At 34.8% G+C, this 12,914-nt stretch overlaps 1 protein-coding gene across 1 annotated transcript in view; it reads right to left on the bottom strand.

Annotated features, from left to right (window-relative positions):
• FUT8 (fucosyltransferase 8 (alpha (1,6) fucosyltransferase)) overlaps window positions 1-8,715 on the bottom strand; it is a 57,885-nt gene extending 49,170 nt beyond the window's left edge. The window contains exon 1 of the mRNA XM_010082900.1: window positions 8,513-8,715. Coding sequence (XP_010081202.1) covers window positions 8,513-8,715 — 203 coding nt within the window. The remainder of the gene's footprint in view (window positions 1-8,512) is intronic.
• Between the last annotated feature and the right edge of the window lie 4,199 nt (window positions 8,716-12,914).

Below are 12,914 nucleotides of genomic sequence, written 5' to 3'. Positions count from 1 at the left end.
GGGGGGGAAAAACGCTTTCACCTCTAGAGAAATGACACTTCTGGTGGATCCAAGGCTTAAAAATCATACCACCTTTTACAAGACGTTTGTAAGAGCTAACACAAAAGAGGAAGCGGATGTGTAATGAAAAGTCTTGAGAATCATAAAGAACAGATAATTCTTGCAGAACATGAAGATGATTCTGCATTCATCATGGAATATGAGAATAAAAAGAAAGGGACATTCTCTCTGCACGCACATACATAGAGTCCCAAGGCATTATTATGGGAAGACCCCTTTCCAGATGAAAGATGCCTCTAGCATAGAAAAAACAGTGGTTAGAGGAAGTACGTTCAGCCAAACCATAAATGATAGCATTCTAAAGATCCTACTGAGATGTCATTAACTTTAATGTCTCTCAGATCTGTATAATCAAATACCAATAAAAATTTAGGAACTGATGAAAAGTCCATTTTCACTGGAACATTTGAAGGGAATAAATACCTAATGTGAGCATTGGAAAGGGATATCACATAAAGCATAGCATTTAAGCCCTTTTTTCAGAGGGGGGGTATACGAGAGGTAGAAGAGGAAGCTACATAGTCTGACAGAAATTTAGTAAAAAATTCTGCACTCTTAAAGCTCCCTACTGAATGCAAATCAGGGATAATTAAATTATTGCAAAATATTAATTGTGTTTTAAAGCTACCATGGTAAAAAAAAAAAAAGGCAATTATCAATAACTACTCATATATCTGCTTTTTCATGCATTGAGGGAACAAGCATGACAAAACTGAGGAAAATAGTCTCATCTTAAACATGTGCACTCCCTAAACATCCTCCCTCTATATAAACAATCCATTTGTGAATTTGTTTCTACAACAAAAGGCTAGTATGATACCATACTGAGATACCCTACTGTATTGCCATGTACAAGACAATACAAACAAACTTTTAAAAGCATATCAAAACACATTTAAGCTCTTTTAAGTTTAAAATCACTAAGTTTAAATATATTTTTGTGATCTGCCAACTTGTTGCCACAATTTGGATTCTGACAGGGCAATTAACCACAAAATTACCAGAAAAAAAAGGGAATGGCTTATCTTGTATAAGTCATATTCCCTAAAGGTAGAATTTGTGAAGAACAATAGCATGAAAGGATACAAAATCATTGCCATAAGAAAACTTCAGACACCACACACATCCACTGAACATAAAAAAAGTCTGTTAAAGTAGCAATTACAGAATCCTACAGACGGATAGTTGTGGATGATATGAAAGAAGCATGAGAATTCTGACCATTTGGTATAATTGAGATTTTAAAAAAGGAAAGTACATGCCATTTAACATTCAACTTGCTTTGGCATACTACAATAAAAACATCCACTACATCTAGGTTTTTAGATAAAAAAAGGTAGGGTGGGGACATTCTCAGCTAGTTGTTTAGACTTTCAAAAATTACATCATTGTATGATAAAACTAAAATAACTCATTCTTTTTGCAGTTTTGTCTCTACATCTGTTACCTCATCAGACTTGGAATTGCTGTCTTCCTCACTTTCATCCAGTCTCAAAATTAAGGAAAAGGATCTTCTCTGCAACCAGCACAGCTTGCTTGTTACTGCCCTCTACAATACATCAGCTGAGTTGGAGATAAGGCAACATTTGAGGGAAAAGTGTTTGAATTAAAATCCTTATCTATACTTATGGCATCGCCTATGTAGATAACTTCTAGTGCAGAATACCCTAGGGATAACACATACTTATAAATAAGAACTCCTGTTGAAAAACATATGCGTAAGTTTTCATACCAAAATAAGTCCTGACAACTGACTTGCTCCTTAAAATTTGAGAACTTAAAGTAAGTTTATCTAAACTATGATGATTCTAATCAACAATAATGGAATATGTCAGCAAGAATCTACCACTGAAAATCCCTCACTTATTGCTATCGCAACACCGTCAATTAAGTTACAAATATAAAAAAAAACCCCAAAATTATAATCCACTTACATGGACAGCCATGATAATACACCAAATAGTGGTTTTGTTTGAATTATTTTTCTCAATACTTACAAGGCGTGATTTGAATTATTTTTCTCAATACTTACAAGGCGTGATTTTTGCATGCTGTTACCTACCATTTTATAGTAAATATAAATTATCTTTTCCATAATGAACTCAGACCAAATAAAGATATTACTGTATGGTTTCAACTATCAAAAAAAAAAAAGTGTTGTAGAGCCAATCCATTTCTGCTTTATCCCTTGTTTAGTAATCCAGCTACACTTAAAGACATGAAAAAGTATTCTGCGCACATCATATCACTGAGGCCACTTTCTCGCCACCTTCAGGTAACAGAGGGGCAATGGCAAAGTAGAGATCTCTAATCTGAATCTCTCAAGGCAAAAAGAACCACTCAGAAATTAATCGTAGTGACATTCAATCCAGTTGAAAGAACTACCATACTATATCAAATAATTGTAAAAAAAATTTTAAAACAAAAATAATTAAAATCATTCCAACCTTTTCCTACTTCCAAAGTATTTTAAAAGTTATGCCAATTTATCAGCAAAGAAAAAAATGTAAGATTTCACAAGTTTACACTCAAATATATTCTCCTTCTTTCATTGATATCTTTCTGATTTCCGTGTATGGAGCTGAAAAGTTTATAACTAACTAAAGCCATATTATGATTGGCTTTTCTTATTTTACGTTTTTTTTCTCCCCAATGATGTTTAATTATTAATGATCACTAACACACACAAACAAAAAAAAAAGTTAGCACTTCACCCTTCTAAGATAAAACCTCCTCAGTAAATAAAACTGAAAGAAAACACTCCATGTTACCTGCAATTAAAGAGCGAACAGCATCTCTCATTAATTTAAATCAGCACAGCCATGATCAGTGCTGATACACACCTACTGAGGATGTGCCCCCTCCCTTCATTCACTGTGGCACAAAACCCAACAAAAAGAGCAGAGATGCACATCGTATAGTTCAGTGATTTTCCTCCCTCACACATTGGCCTGGGCAATACCCTCAGTTTCACACTTGAGACACCTTAGATACATGTAATAGAAAATAGTACTTCAAAATACTATTTAAATTTTTACCAACCCAAAGCTATTCTTTCATCCAAGTCCCTTTCAACGCTTACTACAGGCTTACTGGGCCCAACAACTGCCCAGAATAACTGACAGAAGTACTTTAATAGATTTGCTTATAATTAATTGATCCTGAGTTTCAGTTCTATACCAGCCTCAGCACCAGCTACATTAAATCAACTGTAGTGCTCTTTCAAAATTAAAATCCTACCTCCTCTTTCTGAAGCTACACTCAGAATTAAAAGAGTAGTGTCCAGAAGTACTGGTGTTTGGTTTTGTTTGCGTGATTACATGTTCCCCTTTTCCACTCCTGTTCTACTTCATAACACACGATCCTATTCAGATTAAGAAACAGGTTATCATATTTAGTAAAAGAAATGCAGGTTCTACAAAATGTAATATTTCATAGACTCTAGGAAGTAAATCTATACAGAGTGTGATATATTAGTAATATGAACACAACATGAATACATTTAACAAGATCCTCTATTTCCCTGAAAAGTGCTCTGAAATTACTGGTTCCTGTAGTGCCAGGCTCATCTTCCAGGAGTGGACACACTGAAGTACCATAAACAACAAAAATTTGATTATCACCTAGCAAGACACAAAGAAGCAAATGAATACTAGGAACCATTAATGTATTGCAAAAAAGGGAAGTCTAGGACACCAACGAAGGTATACACACAACTTTTCCAGTTTCCACTTAAGAAAATCAGACACAAGAGTAGTAATTTTAAGCCCTCCTCTTCCTTTTTAAGCCTTCTGTCACCTAGACACAACAGTGCCAGCCTTTAACCGTTATTTCATAAGTCTACTAGTAAATAAAATTCTCAGGTAAAAAGACATTACAGGCCAACAATGAAACAACATTATCTAATACGCTGATCTGATTATTGCTCCCTACTGAGTTTCCCTTAAATAACTACAAAAATTGTAGTAAAGATTTCCATTTTGTCTGCAAGACCTACATCTGTAGCAAATGTTCTTGAAAGGGTTCTTCCAATTCTACTGGATATAGAATAGTAAAATAACATTCTAAAAAACATGGATTTTATTTTTATTTTGTATTAATGGGATCTCGGCTGCTTCTAAAATCAACCCAGATTTCCTCACACAATATTGTTTATAAACACATAAGGACTACGGTAACTCTCCAAATCTCATTAGACCACAATATTCATGCAGATAATTTCTAAAGCTCAGGCAATACAAAGCACCTTTAATTCCATTTATCTTCTGCATCACTAATATACATCTGTACCTCTTTATAGCCCGCAAGTAAGGTTTTTACAAAGCATCATACTGGCAAAAGAAAAGTAACTTCAGAAGTGCACCACAAAAGTGTACTCAGTTCCTAAAGGAATATTTTTATTTCAGGCAGTTTTCAAAAAGATGTAACTGTTCCAACTTGCACTATTGCAAAGGTAAATACTAAAAAAAAAAAAAAAAGTATCTCAAAATAATCTCACCACAAATCCTTACCAAAATATGAACCATTCTTAACCAATATGGGTAATAAATTACAAATATTTAAAAAAAAACCAGAAGAGCATTAAGGTGTTTTGTGAAACCAAACACACAAATGTTGGGGGTTGGGAGGGGTGAACAAAACAAAACAAAAATCCCAAACAGTCCTTTTACTGCCCTAAAACCTTAATTCTACTCTTCATGCATCCTGTGTGAAAAGAAGCAACCAGGGAAAAAATTACGAGATCAAATATGATTTAAGAATCACACAGCACAAAAGGGCTAAGCAAGATTTTATAAAGCTTTGTCACAGATACATGATTTCGCAACTCTGAATGGTTGATTTTGCATGCGCATAAGGTGTGTTTCATAAGGCATGTTTTGGGTTTTCTGCTGTTGTTGCTGTTTTCTTTGGGGATGAGGAGCTGCTATATAAATGGGCAGCAAAAGAGCATTCAAATCTCGGAGTGGAAAGATCACTTCTTGTCGCTGTATGCTGGCATTCATGGATGGCTGGATGAAACTAAGCACGGCCCAGCTCCTATTTTCAGCCATCCCAGAGGACTGACACACTTTTCAGATGAGAAGGAAGTCAGAGAAGTCACAAGAACCCATTATAATGACAGATGCTAGGCAACTGAAATGTATTGTACTGAAATGTTATTTCACCATACAACTAAGGTCCTAATGGAATTAAAGATGAAATATGAGTTTTCACTAACTTCAAAATGCAAATTGGTTCAACGACTTATACTGTAATTAAACTACTGAGTTCCTGTAACCATACCTGCTTCTGTCCCTTCCTCTCTGCTCTAACTAGCTATTATTAATGACACAGCTAGGTATTATGGTAATTTTGTACCAGTCACAAAGCTTCCTTGCCACTAAGATAAATACTGTTAACTTGGAGCTTTTTGCTATCCAGAAGTTTTATTTAATTATGTCAAAATCCTCTAACTAGTGGAGTTAATCAGATGCCTGTTTATTGTTACAATTTTCCAGGTAGGCACTCTTTAAAATTCTCCCAAAGTAACCTTAAGCTAGAGTTATTATTGAAATACGCTTAAATTCATCCGTTAGCTTAACCTGGCTGCGTGACATAATATATTCTACATCTTCACCGCAAAAAGTGTGCTTCTTTTGTGTTGGAATAGAAAAACCCTCCAGTTCTCTAGATACAAAATCTTAGTGGAGAAAGGCAGCAAAAACAAGTTTTTACCTCAGTGTAAGAAAATCCAACTTGGCAATAGGGTTTACCTTTACAAGCTACGCTGATGTAGACTGTTGTCTTAACCGCTCAGATTTAACAGACAGGATCAGTAATTAGAGTTTTCAGTACAAAAATAAAACTTCTAGCAATGAAATCATATTCAAATAATAGTTCTAGCCTTTCTGCCTTTGATCAGTAAAGCCTAAAACAAATTATGTCTTCAAGATGTTAACTGGAGCAAAAGTAATCTTTTCTGCCTAATTCTAATTCAACAGCTGAAGTTAAGAATTGTTTTTGTTTCTTTTATATCTGTTCATAGCAGCAGTGATCTCTTCCAGGACACAGATACTGAATCCATGGACTATTGGCTATTGCCTCATTTTAAATAGCCATATTTGCTATAAAACTCTAAATGGGACAATTTTTAAGCTAAGTTATTTTTACCACCACTTTTTCTATCTGGCAAACAAAGAAATGAGATATTGAAATTCCATATCACATTTATGATTTAATACTCTAATGATGCAGGTGACCAGGATATTTTTCAAATCTACTTGTCAAGTTTCTATAAAAACAGCATCACGGGTTTTGCTCAATAAAAATAATGAAAAGGCTCTACATTGTGACACATCACTTCCCTCGAAGTCTAGTACTTCACCAATCTCAGATCACTTCCAGCAAAAAACTATGCCTGAGTATCTTCCGCTCCCAAGCTGGCTCATTTCTGGCCAGCACCGACTACTGAACCTAGAGATGTGTTGCTGTTTAAACTGGCCTTTCAGATCATTTCAGGCTTTCTCATGCAAGAGTTTCAGATCCTCCTGTGGTTACATACAACCACTTTGAAGAAGGGTCTCAGAAATATTTTTCAGCAACATATTCACAAAAAAGAAGCCAAACAGAGTCCAGTTAAAACAGATTTGGATCACCTAATTCTAATTCCAGAAACTCACAACAATTAACTGAAGCATAGAGAAGGGATGTTGGGATGTTCCATTCTAACACGTTTAGATTTGAACTAAATTAATGTTTTTATTTCTAGAAATCATGGAAAGTTATCAACAATGTACGTAATTATTTAAAACTTAGCCACTGAAAATGTAATATTTATCTGAATATAGATGATAGGTTCAGGAAACAGAGAAAGGTCTTTAGAAAAATCATTGCTGCCTAAAATATAGTTTATCCTGTAGCTATGCATCTCCTGTATCTACTGCCTCCTTCTTGAGAGGAAAAGTACCCTATCACCAGTAAAATCAAGAATATTTACTCTCTTCTAGTCACTGCATAATTTGAACTGGTTATATTTCAGTAACTGTGCAATACATCACATTATCATTTATTCCAGTCAACCAAACACAGGGGGCTGAAAGCATGGAGGGTGGTGATCTTTACATTCAAGGTGAAATATTTCCCCCTCTGAGGCAAGAAACACTCAAAACTACAACACAGGGTTAAGAGGAAAGGTATTCATTTCACTCCTATAGAGTCCACACATGTGATCTCATTCAAATGAAGGGGAGAAACAAACTGACTTAAAGATAAGACAAGAACAGGATCAGAATCATAAAACACCCTAATAAGGAAAACAAAGAGATTTGTGCAATTCCGTAGTTTTTCCTATGATCTATGAAACAAAATAGAAAGGTAGAACATCCAAAACGGCATCTATCCCTAAAAGGTATTAAAAGGCAAATCCGAAATCAGTTTCTCATTGCCAAGCAAGAACCACCCAAGAGACATCATGAAGACTCAACTGCCAGTGCCCCTTGCTCCCTATATTCTACCCAGGTGATCCTGGCCGGACCACTGCTACACAGATGTCCTGGTGCTTGTGAGTCTGTGGGTGTGAAAGAGACAGTCAGTGAATTCAGCTCACTTAGACATTTGAAAGACAAACATCACTCTGCCATTCTGTTAAATCTTGTACTGAGTTTTGCTCTTCTCTAGCTTCCTACAACATACGAAGCCTCTGAACTTGTCCCCACGATCCATCAGGACTTTTAGGCTGCATATGGTGGTCCCACATGCTCAGGTCCAGTGTGACTCTGGCACACGTCCTGCCTAAGAAGCTCTCCCTTACAAGTTCTTGGGAAAGGAGATACCACAAGGCCATATTAAAAGCTGCCTGTCTGAAAAGCTGAAAGAAAACACTTTAATTGGTAATTGTACCCATCTATAGTGCAACAAATAATTATAACAAAGGAGATGATCCTACTATTTTACAAGTATTGCTACAAGTTTATCATCAAAGCAAAAAATAAAAAAATAGTTAAAAGAATCGATATAATGCAGCAGTCTACAGCAGCTCATCTTCAGCAAGCCCACATTTATCTTCAACAAACTGTACGAATGTTTTCAGCACTTTTAAAATGAGCTCTTCCAGTTACTGCATGCAGAAGTGCAGAAAAGTCACTATCTGTTCTAAGTGGTTTGAATGTAATAAAAATTGCACTTGTTTGAAGTTGGCATTGAGGACTTAATCACCTACAGGACTCTGTAATTGTGACAGTAACACTTGGACACTATTAAATAATGACTATATTGGACCAAAACTAAATGTACATTACTTGTCTAAAGGTTTTAGCAATATATTTTCAGTTAGCTATAGCACTGATTAAAACACTCACCTATACCTCTAAATGTTAAACAAGATTTTACAAAAAAACCCACGAACAGCCCTTAATTTCTGGTATTTCATATTTCAACTGTTTTTTAAAAAAGTTTTAAGTACTTTTAGATCTACCTGAGAGATTCTGCCATCCTCCTTAAGTCTTCATTTTGCTGCTTTAAACGTTCAAGTTTAGCAAGTATCTTGGATAATTCACGACTAGAGTGATCTGGGTGCTCACTGTCTCGTACCAGGTGTCCACCAATATAAAAGAGTAAAGTTCCCCAAGCAAAGAGGATGAGCATAATCCAACGCCAGGAACCAGTCCATGGCCGCATTTTCAGAAGTTCAATTCACTTCAAAACTGCTTCTGATCACAAAATAACAAACATTTTAAGTTCTTAGCCTGTACAAAAGTGGACAATTTCACTTCCTCTGCTTCATCACATCGTACTGGAGAAAAATTATTCTCAGTGTTTATCTTACTGCAGCTCCTTAGAGAAGATCTTTACAGGGCTGTATATCAAAAGCATTAATATTCCATCATTCTTCATTTATACTCTGTGAAAAGAATAAAAAAATCTGAAATTATAAATCTGATATAGAAAAACACATTGGATTGCAATTAAGCTAAATGTATTGTCATTAACATTCAGGAAAGATGATAGGCAACGTTAATACTTTCTGTCAAGGAGAAAAAGAAAAAAGCTTTTAACTTTACAAAAAATATGGTGAGCTCAAGAATGAACCTCATAAAGAACAAGCAATTAATTCTAGGTTTGAAATAGCTGGAAGAAACACAACTTTTTGTAAGATAAATATTTACCAATTTGTGTGTCATTTCACCCATTAAAATAGTTCAAAAACCATTCTGTGGTAAACTTATTAGTGTCCTTTACTATCAAACAAAGAGCTCTTATTCAATTACAAAATTATCTTCATTTTTTTCACATTTATGAACTCCTTCATTTTTATCATGACTCCCACCCTATAACAGAAGTTACAGCCATTCTAACAATACCAATTAAGCAACTTGCAAGCACTGCAAAGAGCGTAAGCAATGATTTCTACACAAACAATCCATTGTATTACTTACTCTACAATAAACCCAACATTTTATTTCTTGCTTAAAATTGCAATACAACTTCTCTCTTCATCCTACTGCACTTGCTAGAACAGATAAGACCACTGAACATCTAAGAGGTAGAAAAGAGGGGGATTTCACTTAGAACCTATGTGGCACTGCTATACTCACACATGTGAAAATCAGGCATGACTTTAGCAACCTAATTTTTAGAAACATTTTTCTTCTGCTTTAAAACTAGAAAAATCATTTTGGCAAGTGTTATTAAAACTATAAAAATGCAAAAAAAAAGCTCTAAAGGTAATACCTTCACTCACCTAAAAACACTGCCCCATTTAAAAAAAATGTAAAATCACTTCAACTCATTTTCTACTTGGCAAAACATCTGTCAACGAGTGTAAGAATCTCTTCATGCTATGTAGGAACAGATTTTAAAATGTAACTGATCCGCATGTCCAAAATCTTCTTCAGTACTTCCTCTCTTCCTCTTTCTCTGCAACGTAACATTACTACCTTTTGTAAAAGGCTTATGCTTATATTTCACTTATATTCAGTTTCCAAAATAACCTATACTTCTAATTCTCAAATCTGTAAATCCACCATATTTCTTCTGATGCTATCCACACCCACCTTCACCCAAATTATTCTCCTCTGTTTAAACCTTCCTTCACCTTAATTTTTTTTTCATTTCATTTAGGTTTTCTATTCTGTTCCAACCCATTTCAAGTTTAGAGAAAAGACTTCCCAATACTTAATAACTCCCAAACTCACCCAGTCATGGAAATATGCCTGGAGCACGTACTTCCAGATACAAAACTTCTAACATAGTATTGAAAATGCTGAAAAATTGCTCTAGTTATCTCACAGAAGGGTTTTTATTTGTATATTTTTGAAAGCCATCTAATGTATCTGGGACAAGATGAGTTATAAGCAGATGAGTTTTCTTTGAAAGTAATGTCAGAATCCTACAGTAGCAGCATGTAATTTTCCACAGATCTCTAAGAAAGCTTTATATAAATTTTGCTTTAGGTTGGCAAAAGCGTGGGATTGCCTTCAGGAAGTCAGTGGTTTCTTCAACAATCGTTACAGATCACAGCACAAGGAAAATTAACCCATATTATAAGAAACAGAATAGGCCATGCCCAACCCACGGAGGATTGTTGCTGCAAGTGAAGCAAGCCTAGTTACTTGCACAAATGATTACTACAAAACCCCAGTGGACTGACATTTAAGGTTTAAGGAGGGAAGTTTATTTTTATATCTATACTACCAATCACCCAGAAAATGGCTGACTGTGGCTGCAACACGCTAAGTGAAATCACAAAGTCTGCGAAGGCAGAGGAAAGGCAAAAATAACAGGAGACTTCAAATATTCCTCTACTGATTGGGTAAATATTGGGTAAATATTGGGTAAAAATCACTGGGAATGGTGAGGAGAATAAACAGATGCTACAGACATCATAAAATTACTGCTTAAGAGAAAAGCTGTTCCAAAAAACTCTTGACTTAATCATGAGCAGTTTGCAGAACTTAGATCAAAAAGTTTCTGCTGGAGGACCACTTTATAATAGTCTGCATCATATACTCAGATATGATCTAGGAGCAACAAAGTAAAAAAATTCAATACAGCTGTGCTTAATTTCAAGAAGATGAACTATTTCTAAAGAGAAGCAGACTCCATACCACCTGGAAAGATGCCATGGTCTTAATTAAATCAGCAGGTGAAGATGACTATTATAATTAGCAAATAAAGGATCCTTTTAAAAGGTTACAAGCATGATCAAATTATTAGATAGATAAGACTGTTAATTCTGGTACATTAAAGAGAGAAAAATTAATACTTTTATCCAAAGCAGATAGCTTACTAGAGACTGCAAGGTCAACAAATTACGGGACAATATAAGAATGGTTTAGATCACTTTGCAAATAAAATAATGACTTTTTTTCAATCTGTTTTTCATAACACAGGAGCTTAAGTAGATTCACAAATCAGGTATCTTCTTTATAAGAGGAAGCATTAGTCTATCTCAAACAACAGTGTTAGTAGAACAGGCTATCAAACAAATACACAACGTTAATATAACAAGTCATCAGGAACAGATGGTATTCTTCCAACAGTTCTAAGGAACTTCAAGAACGCAACAGTTTAATTATTAACAGTAGTATGTAATCTCTCACTTATAGTCACCTTGTAGCAAAGGAATGGAAAATAAAAACAGTAAACCAAATTCTTTGTAAGGGCTACAGCAGTGATCCCTGTAACTACAGTCCAGGAAAAAATTATATTAATGTCAGGAAAACTGGCAAAAATAATAACAACATGAAATAAAATTGCAGACATAAGGATGAATGCAATCAAAGTAAAAAAGTATTAACATGGCTTTTGGAAAGATAAATTGGGCCTCATACATTTATTAAAGTTCTTTTGAAGATGTAAATAAAACACACAGACAAGAGAGAACCAGTTTTAATGGTTACACAGTTGATCTCGTTAACGTGGATTTCCAAATGGCATTCAACAATGTCCTCAAAATATTTCAAAGGAACTAAGCTGCACGGAAGAAGAAAGTTCATCATGTGAGTTACCATTCCTTTAAAAGAGAAGAAACTTACAGTAAGACTAGCAATAAGTTTAAGTGGAAAGAATGACCAGGGACCTCACTGGGACTCATACAAGAGTTCATACACTTTAATACATTGATAAGTGATTTGTTAAACAAGGTGAAAAGTGAGGTAACAAGTCTGCCCATATAATACAAAAGCTAACAGCAATGAACTGAAAAATGTAAAGGCACTGTCTAATGAAGAAATAAAACGAAATATGTAAAATCAGCTTGTATCAGTGTAGAGTTGTGTATAGACGACCTTTGAATCATCCTCCATCAGGAATGGACTTTAGCTGTGATAGGTAATTCTATAAAATATCAGCTCAGCACCAGGCAAAAAGTGACCAAGTTCTCAAAGGCTAAAAACAAATACACAAACAAATAAAGAAAAACCCCCACAAACACAAACCCAAGAATAAAAACAGTAATTAAAAAAAAAAAAACCTGCCCAACAGAACTCATTACTATTACCCCATTGCATAAAATCACTGTGACAGGACTTTGATTACTTCATATAATTCTGATTCAACCAATTCAAAAAGATACGGTAGAAACAGAAATGATGCAGAAAAGGGTTACAAAAATTTTCAGGGAGAGAGAATGGCCTTCAGTAACTGAGTGGCTAAAGAGATCAGTAGAAAGGACAACTTTGTAACTAACATGGCAAACTACAAAAATCACGAATGGCATAAGAAAGTAAACAGGGTATAATTGTTTACTGTTACTTCTAGTACAAATGGATAACGAGTAAAACTTTCTAGTTCGAATAGATTCAAAACTAAAGAAAGTCTCAAAATGTGCAATTCCAGAGTAAAATTCATTTTGATCAAACACTGTAAGTGTTAAA

Source organism: Pterocles gutturalis, unplaced genomic scaffold, assembly GCF_000699245.1.
Source record: "Pterocles gutturalis isolate BGI_N339 unplaced genomic scaffold, ASM69924v1 scaffold8980, whole genome shotgun sequence".
NCBI classification, from domain to species: domain Eukaryota; kingdom Metazoa; phylum Chordata; class Aves; order Pterocliformes; family Pteroclidae; genus Pterocles; species Pterocles gutturalis.
The sequence above is the reverse complement of the archived record's forward strand: the minus strand, read 5'-3'. Positions and strand labels throughout refer to the sequence as shown.